We start from the raw sequence: 21,539 nt of genomic DNA, 5'->3' as shown, positions 1-21,539 counted from the left end.
GAGTGGTCCTTACAATACCACTCCTAATGAAGCAGTGGGCTGTGTGGCGCCTGTTGTCTCCTACAGATAGTGATCAATGGTATTACTGATGAATTACAGATTCTATGCAATACTATTTACCATGTCCACCCTTAGCAATGTCCTCTCCCTTACCTAACTGTTTATTCACCGGGCTGGCCTTTTGACATTATCTGGAATAGAATTTGTTCAATCAGCATTTCAAATAGTATCAGAATTTGTTGTTACACCTTATAGGCTTCCATACGTCTCGTGGTAATATAGGGTGTGCTCTCATTGGTTAAGTAGTCCTACATACCACCTGTGGGTCAACATACCACCTGGGGGGTAGGTGGGGGGGGGGGGCTGAGATCTTTATAAACAGCTAGATGGCACAGTAAGGACCATCAGCAGTTGGGTGACTAGAGAAAGACAGACGTCCATCTCAAGAATATCCAGGTAAGATCATGATCTGTTGTTCTGCTGCTGTTATATTCTTCTCTCTCTCTCTCTCTCTCTCTCTCTCTCTCTCTCCAGAATTTGTATAGCTATAGCTACAGTACAGCTAGTACAGCTCTCTCTCTCTCTCTCTCTCTAACCCTCTCTCTTTCTCTCTTTCTCTCGCAGTCGCTGTCCCTCTCTCTCTCTCTGTTGCTGTCTCTCTCTCCCTCTTTCTCTCTTTTGTGTCGCTGCCTGTCTGTCTCTCTCTTCCTTCATTGATCTGTTAATTCTGAAAATATGTCCTGATCTTTCAACTACATTTGAATGTCTGTAATGTTAGTTTCAAGCTCTTATGGACATGTTTATATCTTCCCCTCCTCTCCTCTCCTCTCCTCTCCTCTCCTCTCCTCTCCTCTCCTCTCCTCTCCTCTCCTCTCCTCTCCTCTCCTCTCCTCTCCTCTCCTCTCCTCTCCTCTCCTCTCCTCTCCTCTCCTCTCCTCTCCTCTCCTCTCCTCTCCCCTCTCTCTGACAGTGTACCATGGCCTCTTTCTCTCTGTCCCTGGGACTGCTGGTGCTATGCACCCTGGCTCTTGTACACTGTGACCTGGATGACAGCCATGTCAGGGTGTGGGGCCTTAGTGCCTCCAACCTGAAAGGAGACCTCCTCTCCCAGCCAGACCCCTACGTCAAGGTGAATTTATTCATTTATTTTACCTTTAATTAACCAGAACAGTCAGTTAACAAATCATTGTTATATAAAATGAGGGATGGGCAGGTGGGGAGATAAAACAGAAGAAGTACAGTAATGTTACAGACAACACAGACATCATAAGACAAAAGGACAGAGACACAGAACTAATCAAACAGTAAACAGTAGACAGTGAGCAGTCATTTGTTTGGATATCAAGTAGGCTACTAACTTACTTACTGACTTTACTGTCCCCATGGAGAAATTTTGTTGCAGTGTCATGTACACGTTTAAAGTGGCGTTTAAATACAAAACAAAATTGGCAACTCAACTTTCATAACAGTTACATACCAATAAAACATTTTTTTTTTAAAGACTAGCCTGCTGGTCTTACTGAGTTGATAGGAACATTAGCCCGAGCTATTTAGGAGGGATATCACACCTGGCACAAATGATTGTCAAGTTCTGTTTTTCCTGCTGAGGGGTGCCCTATACCTGCGCCCAGAGGGGAGTAGTTCAAAGTCCGGGTACAGGGGGAGGCTTGGGTCTAAAATGATTTTGACTCCAAGTACCTTGCTTGCTGTGTTGATAATCCTTCTCAGCATACAGTGACGTGTGACCGTGAAAATGTCAGTGATTGGCTTGTTACTTGTTAGGTGAACTAATGAAAAAAATGAATGAACAAACAAACGAATGAATACATTTTTAAATACAAATAGAGGTTCCTCAGACAAGTGAGCCAACTAATTGTATTAGTCACATGCGGCGAATACAACAGATGTAGACCTTACAGTGAAATGCTTACTTACGAGCCCCTAAAATAATAATAGCGAAACTATATACAGGGAGTACCGGTACAGAGTCAATGTGCGGGGCCACTGGTTAGTCGAGGTAATTGAGGTAATATGTATATGTAGGCAGGGTTATTAAAGTGACTATGCATAGATAATAACAAGAGTAGCAGCAGTGTAAAAAGGGGGGTAAAAATAGGGGGGCAATGCAAATAGTCTGGGTAGCCATTTGATTAGATGTTCAGGAGTCTTATGGCTTGGGGGTAGAAGCTGTTTAGAAGCCTCTTGGACCTAGACTTGGTGCTCCGGTACCACTTGCCGTGCGGTAGCAGAGAGAACAGTCTATGGCTAGAGTGGCTGAAGTCTTTGACAACTTTTAGGGCCTTCCTCTGACACCGCCTGGTATAGAGGTCCTGGATGGCAGGAAGCTTGGCCCCAGTGATGTACTGGGTCGTATGCACTACCCTCTGTGGTGCCTTGCGGTCGGAGGCCGAGCAGTTGCCATACCAGTCAGTGATGCAACCAGTCAGGATGCTCTCGATGGTGCAGCTGTAGAACCTTTTGAGGATCTGAGGACCCATGCCAAATCTTTTCAGACTCCTGAGGGGGAATAGGTTTTGTCGTGCCCTCTTCATGACTGTCTTGGTGTGCTGGACCATTTTGGACACCAAGGACCATGTTATTTTGTTGGTAGGATTTGATCACCAAAACATCACCAACAGCTCTTAACCTGCTCAACTACAGCCCTTTCGATGAGAATGGGGGTGTGCTCGGCCCTCTTTTTCCTGTAGTCCACAATCATCTCCTTTGTCTTCATCATGTTGAGGGAGAGGTTGTTGTCCTGGCACCACACGGCCAGGTGATCAGGCCTACCACTGTTGTGTCATCGGCAAACTTAATGATGGTGTTGGAGTATTGCCTGGCCGTGCAGTCATGAGTGAACAGGGAGTACAGGAAGGGAATGAACACACACTCCTGAGGGGCCCCTGTGTTGAGGATCACCGTGGCGGGTGTGTTGTTACCTACCCTTACCATTAAAGATAATTTAGTATTAGAAGTACAATAATAAAAAAAAAAGTTTAATAATACAAGTCTACTGACAATATTCTCTTCCTTAGGTGTGGTGCGGCCCAGCCTTTGGTGGAATGACCAGCATTTTGAAGAACCAGGCCAACCCCACCTGGCCCGGCGAATTCAACTTCCTAGACATCATCCACAAGTCTGTCCTGAAGCTGGAGGTGAGTTTCCCCATTACTATGCAAAGCGCTTTGAGCACTGGAAAAGCACTATGTAAATCCAATCAATTATTATTATTGTGATGATAATGATGAAGAGGGACAGGAAGAGAAAGAGATGGAGGAAGAGGATGATGATGATGATGATGATTATGATTATTATGAATATGATAGTTATGATTATGATTAATTATTACTATTGTTTTTGTTATTATTATAATAATGGTATTATTATTAGGTGTGGGATCAGGACGCCGGACCAGATAACCGCCTGGGAACCTGCACCACCACTGTCTACCCAGGAACACACACTGAGACCTGCCACCTGAAGAGAGGCACCGTCTACTACACCTACAGCTACAAGAAGGAACAGGAGCAATAGAATGATGATTAGATTGTAACCTATGACCTTTGTGACCTCGTGTCTGATTGGTTCTCTCACCCTGTCACTCATATATTCTCTTCCTTATAGCATCAATAAAATCAACGTGCTTTACGGCAAGATGGTCTCAGTCTGGCTTCATCATGTTTCTGTATTGTTATATGATTTCTCAGAAGATGTCTTAGATTGGTCCATAGGATATTAAAGTGATAAATCAATATTTCTACTAATTTGAGATTTTATCTCAAAGATTTTTACCATTCGACGTTTACCTTTTACAGTAGACCATTATTGTGCTTAAACTTGAGCTTAATATAACTTTTTGTTCTTCTAAGGTTTAGCTTTCGTTCATAATCAGCGTATCAGATGAAAACAAAACTTTTGACAGTACGGAACATCACAAAACCCTATACAGTTTGGTTTAGAGACATTACTGAGAACGGACCAGCTGTGGGTCTCCATTGCCTCTTGGCGAATGTGGGATTGGTACAGGGGTTGGTACAGTAGTTGTACGAGGGGTTGTTATGTTAATGACGGTGTGCCTGGGTAAGGTCCTTATGAAGGGGAACATTTCCCCATGGTGATAATTAAGTTTTAATGTTATATTACAATATGTTATCGTTATGATCCAACCTGGGATGACATGCTGGGAAGCCGCAGCAACACCATCAGCAAATGAACCCACAACATCGTCAGGGAGCCCACTGATATACTTACATATACCCCCCAGATTCATTATGATCTAAAAAGCTAAAGTAATCGTAGATCAGCTTTCATGTAGATGCTTTATGAATACGGGACTAGATCAGGGCCCGTATCCACAAAGCACCTTAGAGAACTGTTGCTGATCTAGGATCAGTTTTACTCTTCAGATCATCATGAATAATATTGTATGGACAGGTTGTAGATCAGCACTCTTACTCAGAGATGATTTGTGGATATTGGCCCAACACTCTTAATCTGTCTTTGAGATGAGTTTTGAATATGAGGTGAGAGACTGCTTTCCAACAACAAGTGGTTTCTGTTGACTATCTAATGGATGTTCTTGAACAGGAAAACATCTGAGAGCAGAGCCATACATTTACATTTTAGTCATTCAGCAGACGTTCTTATTCAGAGGAGGACAGAGGAGTCGAGGAGAGGACAGACTTTTGACCAAATGAGAATCTCCCAGTGAATGAAATAGATCTCAGTAAGCGGGAAACTAATGAGTGGTCGAGAGGTTGAGTAGAGTGTTAATTCATTATTAGGTAGAGGAGTCTGCTCTCCTCCTCCTTTACCTACTTCAGCAGAGAATTCACAAGAGTATCCTTTCAGGTTCTAGCAAGTTTTCTGGAAGGAGAAAAGCATGCTACTTATACTTATACTTTATAGATACTTATTCATATATTTATCTATAAAATGTATTTCATCTATAAAATGTTTGACTTTATTCAATCAAGGTAGTTATTGATGACAGATAGAGAATTGGTAAAAATTGGTGGCAAATTACTACAGTATCTCAAACTGATTAGGTGATGGAGCCTGGCCAACGGTGAGAAGATGATTTTTCATGGCATTGCTATCAGTAACAACAAGACAACCCATTGGAAAATTACAGTATTGTCATTAATATCGTGACAGCCCATTGGATAGTCACAGTGTGGTCATTAATAACGTGACAGCCAAGTCGATAATCACAGTGTGGTCATTAAAAACGTGACAGCCCATTGGATAATCACAGTGTGCTCATTAATAACGTGACAGCCCATTGGATAATCACAGTGTGGTCATTAAAAACGTGACAGCCCATTGGATAATCACAGCCCATGGTCTTTCCTTGGTCTTCCATTCTTTCTTTCTTCGCTTCCGTTCCTTGATCCTTTTCCTTCCTTTCTTCCGCTCCTTTGGTATCCTAGCTCTCTTCCTCCTATCTTTTTCTAATTTCCTTCCCTCCTTTCCTAGCATCTTCTCCTCCCTTTTCTTGCCCCCTTTCCTTCACTAGCTTAATTTCCGCTTCACCTTATGCAGATCCCGTTCCTAATTTCCTTGCTTTCTTTCCTAATTTACTTTACTCTTCTTCTTTCCTAGGTTCCTTTCCTTTTTTTCCTAGCTTCCTTTCCATGATACTTGTCCTCCTTTCCTCATTCGCTTTCCTAGCTCCCTTTCCTCCTATTCTTTCCTAACTACCTTTCCGTTCCTCCTTCCCTAGCTTCCTTTCATCTCTTTTCTTAGCTCCCTTTCTTCCTTTCCCGGCTTCCTTTCCTCCGACTACAGTAGTGTCGTTGTGCCTTCTACACTACTAGTACTGCTACTATTACAGTCACTATAACAGTAGCAGCAAGTCAGTGGCCCTGTCGTAGAACGTCCACCCTGAGATTGGAAGGGTTCAATCCCTGGTCGAGTCAAACCAAACAGACTCAAAAAAAATGTGACCTGATGCCCTGCTGCTTGGCACTGAGCATTAAAGGGGAAGTTCACCAATTTTTACATGTAGACTTATTTTTACTCTTTCTGTGATTGTTGTTGATCCCCAAAACAGATATGGTATATATTGACTAAAGATATACTATATATTGACTACATATATATTGCCATTGACTACAGATATACTACATATTGACTAAAGATATACTATATATTGACTACATATATATTGCCATTGACTACAGATATACTACATATTGACAACAGATATACTGTCATTTACTACAGACATACTACATATTGACTACATATATACTACATATTGACTACAGATACACTACATTTTAACTACATATATATTGCCATTGACTACAGATATACTACATATTGACTACAGATATACTACATATTGACTACAGATATACTGCCATTGACTACATATACTACATATTGACTACAGATATACTACATATTGACTACAGATATACTGCCATTGACTACAGATATGGTATATATTGACTAAAGATATACTATATATTGACTACAGATATACTGCCATTGACTACAGATATACTACATATTGACTACAGATATACTACATACAGACTACAGATATATTAGATATTGATTACAGATATTCTACCATTGACTACAGATATTCTACATATTCCAGCCAGCCACATACATAATATACATCATATACAGTACCAGTCAAAAGTTTTAGAACACCTACTCATTCAAGTGTTTTCTTTATTTTTTAAACTATTTTCTACATTGTAGAATAATAGTGAAGACATCAAAACTATGAAATAACACAAATGGAATCACGTAGTAACCAAAAAAGTGTTAAACAAATCAAAATATATTTTAGCCATCCTTTGCCTTGATGACAGCTTTTCACACTCTTGGCATTCTCTCAACCAGCTTCAAGACGTAGTCACGTGGAATGCATTTCAATTAACAGATGTGCCTTGTTAAAAATTAATTTGTGGAATTTCTTTCCTTCTTAATGCGTTTGAGCCAATCTGTTGTGTTGTGACAAACTTAGAACATGTCTTCAAATGCAGTCGCAAAACCCATCAAGCGCTATGATGAAACTGGTTCTCATGAGGACCGCCACAGGAAACGTAGACCCAAAGTTACATCTGCTGCAGAGGATAAGTTCATTAGAGTTACCAGCCTCTGATTGCAGCCCAAATAAATGCTTCACAGAGTTCAAGTAGACTTTGATCTGAAGCAATTCTTGTGATTATTGTGATTTTGCTAGTGTAAATGTTTGTAGGCCTATGTAGCCAAATTGTATCTATGATCGTACGCTATCCATTTATGTTTTTTGTATGCTATTTTAATATATGAGAATTAACCAATGATATCAGGCCACAACTGGCCATGATTACAGACACCTGTGTGTGTCTTTTGACACTATATAAACAAGTCATCCCGCAGTGTTTGTCATTATATCCTGATGAAAACAGCTTGTCTGTCGAAACGTTGGACATAACATTTTTTCATCTGAGCTCCTAGGGTGTGTGGCTCTCCTTTATTTTTCACAGAGTTAAAGTAACAGAAACATCTAAACTGTTCAGAGAAGACTGAGTGAATCATGCCTTCATGGTTGAATTGCTGCAAAGAAACCATTACTAAAGGACTCCAATAAGAGAAGAGACTTGCTTGGGCCAAGAAACACAAGCAATTGACATTAGACCGGTATAAATCTGTCCTTTAGGTTTGATGAGTCCAAATTTGAGATTTTTGGATCCAACTGCCATGTCGTTGTGAGACGCAGAGTAGTTGAATGGATGATCTCCGCATGTGTGTTTCCCACAGTGAAGCATGGAGGAGGAGGTGTGCTGGTGGTTTGCTGGTGACACTGTCTGTGATTTATTTAGAGGCACACTTTACCAGCATGGCTACCACAGCATTCTGCAGCAATACACCATCCCTTCTGGTTTGCACTTAGTGGGACTATCATTTGTTTTTCAACAGGACAATGACCTAAAACACACATCCAGGCTGTGTATGGGCTATTTGACAAAGAAAGAGAGTGATGGAGTGCAGCATCAGATGACCTGGCCTCCACAATAACCAGACCTCAACCCAGTTGAGATGGTTTTGGATGAGTTGGACCGCATAGTGAGGGAAAAGCAGCCAACAAGTGCTCAGCATATGTGGGAACACCTTCAAGACTGTTGGAAAAGCATTCCTCATGAAGCTGGTTGAGAGAATACCAAGAGTGTGCAAAGCAGTAATCAAGGCAAACGGTGGCTACTTGGAAGAATCTAAAATCTGAAATATATTTAGATTTGTTTAACAAATTTTGGGGTTTGAGACACTGTAGCTTGTAGGCCTCTCCAGTGCTTCAACAAGGCTGGAATCAGGCGGATTTGTCTTTGCGAAGGATGCATAATCAGCCACGTACAAGGTTGTCCTGGAAGAAAGCTTGCTTCCTTCTGCTCTGACAATGTTCCCCAACTCTGAGGATTGGATTTTCCAGCAGGACAATGTCACACAGCCAGGTCAATCAAGGTGTGGATGGAGGACCACCTGATCAAGACCTTGTCATGGCCAGCCCAATCTCCAGACCTGAACCCCATTGAAAACCTCTGGAATGTGATCAAGAGGAAGACGGATCAAGCCATCAAACAAAGCTGAGCTGCTTGAATTTTTGCACCAGGAGTGGCATAAAGTCACCCAACATCACTGTGAAAGACTGGTGGAGAGCATGCCAAGATGCCTGAAAGCTGTGATTGAAAATCAGGGTTATTCCATCAAATATTGATTTCTGAATTCTTCCTAAGGGGCTAGACAACTTCCGGTGAAACTGGAGGGCGCACAATTCAAATAAATAATCATAAAAATTATGGATATTAAACATTTAGGTACATATTAGTGTCTTATATCGGTTGAAAGCTTAAATTCTTGTTAATCTAACTGCACTGTCCGATTTACAGTAGCTATTACAGCGAAAACATGCCATGTGATTGTTGAGGACGGTGCCCCATATCAAAATAGTTTTCCACCGGCACAGGTTTCATAAATTCACAAATAGTGACTAAATATTCACTTACTTTTTGAACATCTCCCTCTGATTTTTCATCCAAAGGGTCCCAGCTATAACATGTAGTGTCGTTTTGTTAGATAAAATCCATCTTTATATCCCAAAAAGTCTGTTTAGTTGGCACCATCAATTTGAGTAATCCACTCATTCAACATGTAGAGAAAGGAATCCAAAAATCTACCCCTAATCTTTGTTTCAACTAGTCAAAATACATTTCTATTTACTCCTCAGAAACTGTTAAATGTAATCAAACTAATATTTCTTACGGAAAGAAGTATGTTCAATAGGAAACCGATTTTAGCAGGTGCGTCCTGTCTTCATGGCGTGCGCAAAGACACATTTCCAAGAATATACACTGCTCAAAAAAATTAATGGAACACTAAAATAACACATCCTAGATCTGAATGAATGAAATAATCTTATTAAATACTTTTTTCTTTACATAGTTGAATGTGCTGACAACAAAATCACACAAAAATAATCAATGGAAATCCAATTTATTAACCCATGGAGGGCTGTGCGGCCCCCCAAAGAAATGCCACCCCACACCATGACTGACCCACCGCCAAACCGGTCATGCTGGAGGATGTTGCAGGCAACAGAACGTTCTCCATGGCGTCTCCAGACTCTGTCACGTCTGTCACGTGCTCAGTGTGAACCTGCTTTCATCTGTGAAGAGCACAGGGCGCCAGTGGCGAATTTGCCGATGTTGGTGTTCTCTGACAAATGCCAAACGTCCTGCACGGTGTTGGGCTGTAAAGCACAACCCCCACCTGTGGACGTCGGGCCCTCATACCACCCTCATGGAGTCTGTTTCTGACCGTTTGAGCAGACACATGCACATTTGTGGCCTGCTGGAGGTCATTTTGCAGGGCTCTGGCAGTGTTCCTCCTGCTCCTCCTTGCACAAAGGCGGAGGTAGCGGTCCTGCTGCTGGGTTGTTGCCCTCCTACGGCCTCCTCCACGTCTCCTGATGTACTGGCCTGTCTCCTGGTAGCGCCTCCATGCTCTGGACACTACGCTGACAGACACAGCAAACCTTCTTGCCACAGCTCGCATTGATGTGCCATCCTGGATGAGCTGCACTACCTGAGCCACTCGTGTGGGTTGTAGACTCCGTCTCATGCTACCACTAGCGTGAAAGCACCGCCAGCATTCAAAAGTGACCAAAACATCAGCCAGGAAGCATAGGAACTGAGAAGTGGTCTATGGTCACCACCTGCAGAACCACTCCTTTATTGGGGGTGTCTTGCTAATTGCCTATAATTTCTACCTGTTGTCTATTCCATTTGCACAACAGCATGTGAAATGTATTGTCAATCAGTGTTGCTTCCTAAGTGGACAGTTTGATTTCACAGAAGTGTGATTGACTTGGAGTTACATTGTGTTGTTTAAGTGTTCCCTTTATTTTTTTGAGCAGTGTATAAAAAATCAGCCTCATGGCAAGATTTGTAGATTAGAACAACATGACGTAAACTATAAAAATGCACATTTTTCTCTCTGCCACATGACAAATGTATACAATTGGAGGAAATTAGGGGCAGGAGCCCATCTCCTGATTCTGTGGGGTAAGGCAGCTTGATGTACAATTACAGCTCCTGGACAGGACGCTAGTCTGGCGTTAGGCCTTACCACCAATCCATCTTCTTAATGCTGAGGGCCAAGCAGAGAGGCTTCAGGCCCCATGTTTTTAGAATCTTTGTTTGGTATGACTCGACCAGGGATAGATCCCCCCACCCTTCCTATCTCAGGGTGGACACTCTAACACAGGGCCACTGATTTGCTGATACTTGTACAGTGACTGTCATAGTAGCAGTTTAGTTTAGTTTATTAGGATCCTCATTAGCTACTGCTCTTGCAGCTGCTACTCTTACTGGGGTCCACCTAAAACAAATACATGACAAAGTACAGAACAGTAATAGACAAGAACAGCATAAGATATTACATAAATAAAATAAGATTTATATATAGGAAAGTCAACCAAGAGACAAGAAAAATACTATTTGTGTGTGGCGCCACAGAGAGAGGAGAGAGGGGTATGTTCTGTAGTCAGTGTATATTGTCGCTGTGGGAGTGACGCATATTATAATAACTTAATTAGCTCTGTAGTCTTCTGTACTTCTTTAATACAAAAAGTTTATTAATTTGATCATGGAATATTAACCACTAGTGGATTCACTGCATTCAAAGTGATTGAGGATAAAACCAAGAGGTTTTACAACTCATCCGGTTGATAGGGCCCTGGGATGAAGCTTCTATTGAAGCCAGAGACAGTGTTTGTATGTGGCGCCACAGAGTGAGTGATATAACTGTAGTGTGTAAAGATGTTGTCCCACATTACACCCTATTCACTTTATAGTGAACTACTTTTGACCAGTAGTGCACTATATAGGGAATAGGGTGCCACTTGGGACTCAAAAATTGTCACTGTAGGAGTGGTCCTTACAATACCACTCCTACTGAAGCAGTGGGCTATGTGGCGCCTGTTGTCTCCTACAGATAGTGATCGATGGTATTACTGATGAATTACAGATTCTATGCAATACTATTTACCATATCCACCCTTAGCAATGTCCTCTCCCTTACCTAACTGTTTATTCACTGGGCTGGCCTTTTGACATTATCTGGAATAGAATTTGTTCAATCAGCATTTCAAATAGTCTCAGAATTTGTTGTCACACCTTATAGGCTTCCATATGTCTCTTGGTAATATAGGGTGTGTTCTCACTGGTTAAGCAGTCCTACATACCACCTGTGTGTGTGGGGGGGGGGGGGCTGAGATCTTTATAAACAGCTAGATTGCACAGTAAGGACCATCAGCAGTTGGGTGACTAGAGAAAGACAGACGTCCAGCTCAAGAATATCCAGGTAAAACATGATCTGTTGTTCTGGTGCTGTTCTTCTGTTCTTCCACCTCTCTCTCTAACTGTCTCTCTCTCTCTCTCTCTCTCTCTCTCTCTCTCTCTCTCTCTCTCTCTCTCTCTCTCTCTCTCTCTCTCTCTCTCTCTCTCTCTCTCTCTCTCTCTCTCTCTCTCTCTCTCTCTCTCTTTCTCTCTGTCGCTGTCTCTCTCTCACTCTTTCTCTCTTTTGTGTCGCTGTCTGTCTCTCTTTATCTCTTCCTTCACTGGTCTCTTAATGCTGATAATATGTCCTGAACTGTATTTTTACTCCTCTCTGAATACAGTTTGTAGTGTTAGTTTCAAGCTCTTATGGACATGTTTATATCTTCTCTCTCTGACAGTGTACCATGGCCTCTCTCTCTCTGTCCCTGGGACTGCTGGTGCTATGCACTCTGGCTCTTGTACACTGTGACCTGTATGACGGCCACGTCAGGGTGTGGGGCCTTAGTGCCTCCAACCTGAAAGGAGACCTCCTCTCCCAGCCAGACCCCTACGTCAAGGTGAATTGATTACATTTTCGCCTGTAATGACATAGGGTTCTCAGGTTCTGAAGCAAGGATATGCCTATTCTTAGTACCATTTGAAAGGAAACACGGAAGTTTGTGGGAATGTGAAAGGAATGTAGGAGAATATAACACGATAGATCTGATAAAACATAATACAAAGAAAAAACCAACCTTTCTTTTGTATTTTTTTGTACCATCATCTTTGAAATGCAAGAGAAAGGCCATAATGTATTCTTCCAGCCCAGGTGCAATATAGATTGTATGTGCAAAGTTGTATTGTATGTGCAAAGTTTTAGACTGATCCAATGAACCATTGCATTTATGTTCAGAATTTTGTATCAAGACTGCCCAAATGTGCCTGATTTGTTTATTAATAACTTATGATGTTCAAAATTGTGCACTCTCCTCAAACAATAGCATGGTATTTTTTCACTGTAATAGCTACTGTAAATTGGACAGTGCAGTTAGATTAACAAGAATTTAAACTTTCCGCCAATATCAGATATGTCTATGTCCTGGGAAATGTTCTTGTTACTTACATTAGCTCAACCGTCTCGCAGGGGTCCCACCAATACTTAATCAATTCTACTGACAACATTCTCTTCTTTAGGTGTGGTGCGGCCCCACCTTCGGTGGCATGAGCAGCATTCTGAAGAACCAGGCCAACCCCACCTGGCCCGGTGAATTCAACTTCGTAGACATCATCCACAAGTCTGTCCTGAAGCTGGAGGTGAGTTTCCCCCCTTACTATGCAAAGCGCTTTGAGCACTGCAAAAGCACTATGTAAATCAAATAAATTATTATTACAATGATGATGATGAATAACATGAGTAGGAGGAGAAAGAGTAGGAGGAAGAGGAGGAGGAAGAGTATTACTATTATTATTCTGATTTTAAAGATGATTTATTATTATTATGACTATAAATTATTATTATTATTAGGTGTGGGATGATGACGCCGGACCAGACCACCGCCTGGGAACCTGCAGCACCACCATCCGCCGAGGAACACACACTGAGACCTGCCACCTGAAGAAAGGCACCGTCTACTACACCTACAGCTACGACTACAGTCACTAGAAGGAACAGAATGATGGTTAGATTGTAACCTATGACCTTTATAACCTTGTGTCTGATTGGTTCTCTCACACTGTCACTCATGTATTCACTTGCTTAAAACATCAATAAAAAAAACGTGTTTTACGGCAAGACGGTCTCAGTCTGGCTTTATCATGTTTCTACATTGTTTTACACTTTCTCAGAAGAGGTCTTAGATTGGTCCATAGAATATTGAAAGTGATAAATTAATATTTTGACTTGATTTTAGATTTTCTGTCAAAGCCTTTTACAGTATACCATTATTGTGCTTAAACCTACACTTTATACAACTTTTTGTTATTCTAAGGTTTGGCCTTCTTTCATAATCAGCATTCAGATGAATACAACATATCCCCATGGTGATAATTAAGTCCTTGTGTTATGTTATGTTAAGGATCTAACCTGGGATGACATGGTGGGAAGCTGAAGCACCAACATCAGCAAGGGAACCCACAACGTCATCAGGGAACCTATAATAAACATATTTCTTACTTTGCAAACACTGTGGTCAAATATGTTTTTAGAAATATGACAACATTTGTGACTCCACAGTTTACATTTGTGACCTGTATTTTACATATTTGTGAGTTGCTCCACATACAGTGCATTTGGAAAGTATTCACACCCCTTCCCTTTTTCACATTTTGTTACGTTACAGTCTTATTCCAAAATTGATTAAATAAATGTATTTCCTCATCAATTTACACACATTGCCCCATAATGACAAAGTGAAAACAGGTTTTCAGAAATGTTTGCAAATGTATAAAAAAACTACAAAAAAACAGAAATACCTTATTTACATAAGTGTTCAGACCCTTTGCTATGAGACTCGAAATTGAGCTCAGGTGCCTCCTGTTTCCATTGATCATCCTTGAGATGTTTCTACAACTTGATTGGAATCCACCTTTGGTAAATTCAATTGATTGGACATGATTTGGAAAGGCACACACCTGTCTATATAAAGATCCCACAGTTGATAGTGCTTGTCAGAGCAAAAACCAAGCAATGAGGTCGAAGGAATTGTCCGTAGAGCTCTGAGACAGGATTGTGTCGAGGCACAGTTCTGGGGAATGGTACCAAAACATTTCTGCAGCATTGAAGGTCCCCAAGAACACGGTGGCCTCCATCATTCTTAAATGGAAGAAGTTGGGAACCACCAAGACTCTTCCTAGTGCTGGCCGCCCAGCCAAACTGAGCAATCGGGGGAGAAGGGCCTTGGTCAGGATGTTCACTCTGACAGAGCTCCAGAGTTCCTCTTTGGATATGGGAGAACCTTCCAGAAGGACAACCAACTCTGCAGCACTTCACCAACCAGGCCTTTATGGTAGAGTGGCCAGACGGAAGCCACTCCTCAGTAAAAAGTACATGACAGCCCGCTTGGAGTTTGCCAAAAGGCACCTAAAGGACTCTCAGACCATGAGAAATAAGATTATCTGGTCTGATGAAACCAAGATTGAACTCTTTGGCCTGAATGCCAAGCGTCACGTCTGGAGGAAACCTGGCACCATCCCTACGGTGAAGCATGGTGGTGGCAGCATCATGCTGTGGGGATGTTTTTCAGTGGCAGGGACTGGGAGACTAGTTATGATCAAGGGAAAGATGAACGGAGCAAAGTACAGAGAGAACCTTGATGAAAACCTGCTCCAGAACTCTCAGGACCTCAGACTGGGGTGTAGGTTCACCTTCCAACAGGAAAACAACCCTCAGCACACAGGCAAGAGAACGCAGGAGTGGCTTCGGGACAAGTCTGAGAATGTCCTTGAGTGGCCCAGACAGAGCCTGGACTTGAACCCGATGGTACATCTCTGGAGAGACCTGGAAATAGCTACGCAGTGACACTCCCATCCAACCTGACAGAGCTTGAGATGATCTGCAGAGAAGAATGGGAGAAACTTCCCAAATACAGGTTTGCCAAGCTTGTTGCGTCATACCTAAGAAGACTTGAGGCTGTAATCGCTGCCAAACGTGCTTCAACAAAGTACTGAGTAAAGGGTCTGAATAATTATGTAAATCTGATATTTCAGTTTTTTTAATTTTATAAATTTGAAAAAATGTCTAAACCTGTTTTTGCCTTGTAATCATGGGGTATTGTGTGTAGATTGATAAGGGGAAAAACTATTTAATCAATTTTAAAATAAGGCTGTAATGTAAAAGTCAAGGGGTGCGAATACAATCCGAATGCATTGAACAATACGGAATCCAGATAGGACATCCTCAGTTCTAAAAAAAATTAGGTACAAATGTATATATCACAATTGCTTTTTGAAATGCATGTTTGATATCCTAGCTCCCTTTCTGCCTTTTCTAGCTTCAATTTATTCCTTCCTTGCTTGCTTTTCTTGTTCTCTTTCCATCTTAATTAGGGCTAGGGGGCAGTATTTACACGGCCGGATAAAAAACGTACCCGATTTAATCTGGTTACTACTCCTGCCCAGTAACTAGAATATGCATATAATTGGCTTTGGATAGAAAACACCCTAAAGTTTCTAAAACTGTTTGAATGGTGTCTGTGAGTATAACAGAACTAATATGGCTGGCCAAAACCTGAGAAGATTCCATGCAGGAAGTGACCTGTCTGACAAGTTGTGTTTCATCTTGGCTCTTTTTATTGAAGACTGAGGATCTTTGCTATAACGTGACACTTCCTACGGCTCCCATAGGCTCTCAGAGCCCGGGAAAAAGCTGAACAATATCGAGGCAGCCTCTGGCTGAAACACTTTATCGCGTTTGGCAAGTGGCCGATCAGAGTACTATGGGCTTAGGCGCATGCCCGAGTCGACCCCATGCTTTATTTTCTTTCGTCTGTTTACCTAAACGCAGATTCCCGGTCGGAATATTATCGCTTTTTTATGAGAAAATGGCATAAAAATTGATTTTAAACAGCGGTTGACATGCTTCGAAGTACGGTAATGGAATATTTAGAATTTTTTTGTCACGAATTGCGCCATGCTCGTCACCCTTATTTACCCTTTCGGATAGTGTCTTGAACGCACGAACAAAACGCCGCTATTTGGATATAACTATGGATTATTTAGAACCAAACCAACATTCGTTATTGAAGTAGAAATCCTGGGAGTGCATTCTGACGAAGACAGCAAAGGTAATACAATTTTTCTTATAGTAAATCTGACTTTGGTGAGTGCTAAACTTGCTGGGTGTCTAAATAGCTAGCCCTGTGATGCCGGGCTATCTACTGAGAATATTGCAAAATGTGCTTTCACCAAAAAGCAATTTTAAAATCGGACATATCGAGTGCATAGAGGAGTTCTGTATCTATAATTCTTAAAATAATTGTTATGCTTTTTGTGAACGTTTATCGTGAGTCATTTAGTATATTCACCGGCAGTGTTCGGTGGGAATGCTAGTCACATGCTAGTCACATGCTAATGTAAAAAGCTGGTCTTTGATATAGATATGAACTTGATTGAACAAAACATGCATGTATTGTATAACATAATGTCCTAGGGTTGTCATCTGATGAAGATCATCAAAGGTTAGTGCTACATTTAGCTGTGGTTTGGGTTTATGTGACATTATATGCTAGCTTGAAAAATGGGTGTTTGATTATTTCTGGCTGGGTACTCTGCTGACATAATCTAATGTTTTGCTTTCGTTGTAAAGCCTTTTTGAAATCGGACAGTGTGGTTAGATTAACGAGAGTCTTGTCTTTAAAATGGTGTAAAATAGTCATATGTTTTTGCATTTTTGAGGAATTTGAATAACGCGCCACGGGATTACATTTACATTTAAGTCATTTAGCAGACGCTCTTATCCAGAGCGACTTACAAATTGGTGCATTCACCTTATGATATCCAGTGGAACAACCACTTTACAATAGTGCATCTAAATCTTTTAAGGGGGGGGGTTAGAAGGATTACTTTATCCTATCCTAGGTATTCCTTAAAGAGGTGGGGTTTCAGGTGTCTCCGGAAGTTGGTGATTGACTCCGCTGTCCTGGCGTCGTGAGGGAGCTTGTTCCACCATTGGGGTGCCAGAGCAGCGAACAGTTTTGACTGGGCTGAGCGGGAACTGTGCTTCCTCAGAGGTAGGGGGGCCAGCAGGCCAGAGGTGGATGAACGCAGTGCCCTTGTTTGGGTGTAGGGCCTGATCAGAGCCTGAAGGTATGGAGGTGCCGTTCCCTTCACAGCTCCGTAGGCAATCACCATGGTCTTGTAGCGGATGCGAGCTTCAACTGGAAGCCAGTGGAGAGAGCGGAGGAGCGGGGTGACGTGAGAGAACTTGGGAAGGTTGAACACCAGACGGGCTGCGGCGTTCTGGATGAGTTGTAGGGGTTTAATGGCACAGGCAGGGAGCCCAGCCAACAACGAGTTGCAGTAATCCAGACGGGAGATGACAAGTGCCTGGATTAGGACCTGCGCCGCTTCCTGTGTGAGGCAGGGTCGTACTCTGCGAATGTTGTAGAGCATGAACCTACAGGATCGGGTCACCGCCTTGATGTTAGTGGAGAACGACAGGGTGTTGTCCAGGATCACGCCAAGGTTCTTAGCACTCTGGGAGGAGGACACAAGGGAGTTGTCAACCGTGATGGCGAGATCATGGAACGGGCAGTCCTTCCCCGGGAGGAAGAGCAGCTCCGTCTTGCCGAGGTTCAGCTTGAGGTGGTGATCCGTCATCCACACTGATATGTCTGACAGACATGCAGAGATGCGATTCGCCGCCTGGTTATCAGAAGGGGGAAAGGAGAAGATTAATTGTGTGTCGTCTGCATAGCAATGATAGGAGAGACCATGTGAGGATATGACAGAGCCAAGTGACTTGGTGTATAGCGAGAATAGGAGAGGGCCTAGAACAGACCCCTGATTACACTGGCTGTTGAGTAGGTGGGACGCAAGCGTCCCACCTAGCCCATAGAGGTTAACTACTTTTCCTTTCCTCTTTTCCTAGCTTCCTTTCCTCCTTTTCCTTGCTCCCTTTCCTTCCCTGGCTTCCTCTCATATCCTCCTTTCCTTGCTCACTTTCCTTCACTGTCTTCATCTCCCCCTTTCTTAGTTCCCTTTTCTTTCCTAGCTCCCTTTCATCCTATCCTTTCCTGGCTTCCTTTCCTTGGTCATTCCTCTTTACATTCCTTCTTTCTTATCTTCTGTTTCTTGACCTGTCTTTCCCTTCCTCCACTCCTTTGTTTTCCTCACTCTCTTTCCTCCTATCTTTTCCTCATTTTCTATCCTGTCCTCCTTTTCTAGCCTCTCTCCTCCTTTTCTTGCTCCCTTTCCTTCCCTAGATTAATTTCCTCTCCTCCTTTTATTCTCCCTTTCCTTCCCTAGATTAATTTCCTCTCCTCCTTTTCTAGATCCTGTTCCTCATTTCCTAGCTTTCTTTCCTAATTTGCTTGTTCCCTTTATATCTCTAACTAACTTTACACTTATCCTTTCCTTGTTTCATTTCCTTTCCTCCTTTCCTAGCTTAATTTCCTTGATCTCTTTTTTTCTTTTATCTTCCACTCTTTTGCTTTCCTCGCTCCCTTTCCTCCTCCTTTCCTTGCTTCCTTTCCTCTTTTCCTTACTCCATTTACTGGTGTGGAGTGTTTTAGAGTGGTTTCTAATATGTTTTATACATATTTGCATATTGCATTATAGTCAATGGCAAGTGATGACTCTGCAAAATGTGACAACCTCATACGTACATGGATATTGCATTGAATAGACAATAAAACATTCAAGTTAAAATACACATAAAACACATTTGACATTTACTTTAGAAGATACTTAAAGAGTTGATTAAGTGGACACTCAAACACAGAGTGAAGTGGCAAAAGTAAGGTGTGGGTGACTTTGTATCTTTCAGTCCTGGCCTGTTAATATAGACAGCATGTGTATACTACAGGTGACTTGCCTGACACATGTCCTTGGCAGGCAGGTAAACAGTCTCTGAAGGGGGACTTAAACAGGGACACTGCAAAGTCCAGGCACAGGTTGTCATCACTCATGAAATGAGGGCAGTGTTAATACGTTTAGTTCATCCATGATCCTTGTATCCTGGGTATGCCGTGCCGAAGCTGGCCACCATCTTTTTAATTTAATTAAAACATTTTTTGAGATAGAACAAAAATATTATTTACACACTATTCATATATACATATTCATATTCTTATATACAGTAAAGTTACATTAGATCTTTAGAAAGAGGAGAGGCACTGTGATATCTGTTTTTTAAAGATAAAGAGATTAACCTCCGGTGGCACAACATTAATGTAACAGTAGTAGTAATGTACAGTAGAAGGCCCAAAATCACTACTATAGTAGGAGGAAAGGGAGGAAAGGGATCAAGGAAAGCAAGCTAGGAAAGGAAGAAATGAAGATAAGAAAGGTAGAAAGGAAGCTAGGATACCAAACAGATACATTTCTAAAACAGTGGAGGCTCGTCAGAGGAGGAAGGGGAGGACCATCCTTCTCAGTGAATATCATACAAATAAAAATAGTGAAACATTAAAAAAACAGTACTAAATATATTCACGTCACCAAATAATTAATTAAACACACTATTTTGCAATGAACATCTACATTAGTCTCAACAGCACTCTAGGTTAGCACAATGGTGTACCTGGAGGACAGCTAGTTTCCATCCTCCTCTGGGCACATTGACTTCAATACAAAACCTTCCATAGACTTACACAGTAATTATGACGTCCTCCAACCTAGAAGACCCCTTGCAGCATGAACTGACATGTTGTCCACCAAAGGATCAGAGAATGAATCTAGCACTAAAAGCATAAGCTACAGCTAGCAAGCACTGCAGTGCATAAAATGTGGCGAGTAGTTGACTCAAAGTGAGAGAAAGACAATAGTCAAACAATTTTTAACAAATTAATTTCTTTAAAAATGAAGGAGAAGCAAGAGAGAGAGAGAGAGAGAGAGAGAGCGAGAAAGAAAGACAGCTAGATACATTTCATAGATTTTTCTTCTTCTCACTTTCACTTAGCTTGCGAATGCAGCTAACTAGTTTACCCTGCATAAACACCCAGCTCAAACAGAGATGTTAGCTAGCTGGCTATGGCTATCCAACACTGGAACTCTTCCAAGTCAAGGTGAGCTTTTGGTTTTATTCAGTTATTGCCACCGAGGCCCACCAGTGTAAATGCTAAACTGCTTGCTGACTGTACACTGTACTTCATGATTGTAGCTGGTTTACTAACGCGTTACTTCTAGTAGCTATGTTGACTATGGCGTTAGCTAATATTGTGACAATGATGTAGGCTGTGTGTAGTGGTTAGCATCACTGAAGTCCACAAGCGAAGGGAAAAGGTGAGAGGAGAGCGAGTAGATGCAAGAAGGAATTACAACAAGCAAAATGTTCATGCTGGTTGTATGCGGCTGCTATGAAAGTGAAGTGTGTTTGTGTATGATCAAGGGTGTATTCATTCTGGCGATTCTGTTGAAAACCTTTTCTTTGAAAACATTTCTTAAACTGAAGCAAACGGAAGAAAATGGGGATAAACATACCTGAATTTGTCCAAAAGAAACTCTCCTTTGCAACTGTTGGACTAATGATTACACTCTAGATAAGTTAGATGCAGGAAAGAGTGTGCAAGATGGTATTGAATGTGTCACTGTCTGTCACCTCACTTTGTTTTTTTCTTCGACCTGTGCACCTACGTTATAAACTTTCATTCATATGCTAGGTTGTAGCAACATCATAGGGAAAATGTTAGTATCATGTAGTAGCCTTAACCTATCACTGTTAAACTGAACTGGGTGAATGGAATATGAATGACAGCCATCCAATATGCTGTAATAGAAATAAGGTCATGCTCATGAAAAAAAATAATCATCCTCCCTCATCTTAAACATGACCAATCACCACTGATGAGAGCGGCTTTATTGCAATGCTATTTCTGAATTTCTGCCTGCTTGAATGGCAGTAGCTCAGATACACATAGAACTTCGCTCAAAGATGCACAAAAACAATATAACATTTTAAATGGGTGAATCTTTACTTTAAGATAAGATAACATTTGGACTTTGTTATCACCAATGGGAAATGTTCCCCTTATAAGCACCTTACCCGGCACCCTGTACAAATAT

The 21,539-nt window shown here is 41.7% G+C and overlaps 2 protein-coding genes across 3 annotated transcripts; both read left to right on the top strand.

Annotated features, from left to right (window-relative positions):
* The first annotated feature begins 358 nt into the window (after window positions 1-358).
* LOC106570884 (perforin-1) lies at window positions 359-3,654 on the top strand. The gene is made up of 4 exons (XM_014143450.2): window positions 359-456; window positions 971-1,129; window positions 3,036-3,155; window positions 3,391-3,654. The coding sequence occupies exons 2-4, from the start codon at window positions 977-979 to the stop codon at window positions 3,532-3,534; spliced, it is 417 nt and encodes a 138-aa protein (XP_013998925.1). The 5' UTR covers window positions 359-456; window positions 971-976; the 3' UTR covers window positions 3,535-3,654.
* Window positions 3,655-11,759: 8,105 nt separating this feature from the next.
* LOC123727182 (calcium-dependent lipid-binding protein-like) lies at window positions 11,760-13,611 on the top strand. Of its 2 annotated transcripts, none has more exons than XM_045695352.1 (4): window positions 11,760-11,865; window positions 12,239-12,397; window positions 13,014-13,133; window positions 13,345-13,611. In XM_045695352.1, the coding sequence occupies exons 2-4, from the start codon at window positions 12,245-12,247 to the stop codon at window positions 13,480-13,482; spliced, it is 411 nt and encodes a 136-aa protein (XP_045551308.1). In that variant the 5' UTR covers window positions 11,760-11,865; window positions 12,239-12,244; the 3' UTR covers window positions 13,483-13,611. The 2 variants fall into 2 exon arrangements, with proteins under 2 accessions (XP_045551308.1, XP_045551309.1); XM_045695353.1 differs by having other exon boundaries at window positions 11,761-11,865; window positions 12,235-12,397.
* Window positions 13,612-21,539: the final 7,928 nt, after the last annotated feature.

The sequence above is a fragment of the Salmo salar genome, chromosome ssa15 (genome assembly GCF_905237065.1).
Source record: "Salmo salar chromosome ssa15, Ssal_v3.1, whole genome shotgun sequence".
Classification (NCBI taxonomy): Eukaryota; Metazoa; Chordata; class Actinopteri; order Salmoniformes; family Salmonidae; genus Salmo; species Salmo salar.
Note: the sequence above shows the minus strand (reverse complement) of the source record. Positions and strands in the feature narration are given on the sequence as shown.

Excerpts from the sequence above, each read along its gene's own strand:
- LOC106570884 (XM_014143450.2), top strand. The coding sequence starts at position 977 with ATGGCCTCTTTCTCTCTGTCCCTGGGACTGCTGGTGCTATGCACCCTG. Across the intron at positions 1,130-3,035 it reads AGCCAGACCCCTACGTCAAG|GTGTGGTGCGGCCCAGCCTT; the intron begins GTGAATTTATTC and ends TCTCTTCCTTAG. Across the intron at positions 3,156-3,390 it reads AGTCTGTCCTGAAGCTGGAG|GTGTGGGATCAGGACGCCGG; the intron begins GTGAGTTTCCCC and ends TATTATTATTAG.
- LOC123727182 (XM_045695352.1), top strand. The coding sequence starts at position 12,245 with ATGGCCTCTCTCTCTCTGTCCCTGGGACTGCTGGTGCTATGCACTCTG. Across the intron at positions 12,398-13,013 it reads AGCCAGACCCCTACGTCAAG|GTGTGGTGCGGCCCCACCTT; the intron begins GTGAATTGATTA and ends TCTCTTCTTTAG. Across the intron at positions 13,134-13,344 it reads AGTCTGTCCTGAAGCTGGAG|GTGTGGGATGATGACGCCGG; the intron begins GTGAGTTTCCCC and ends TATTATTATTAG.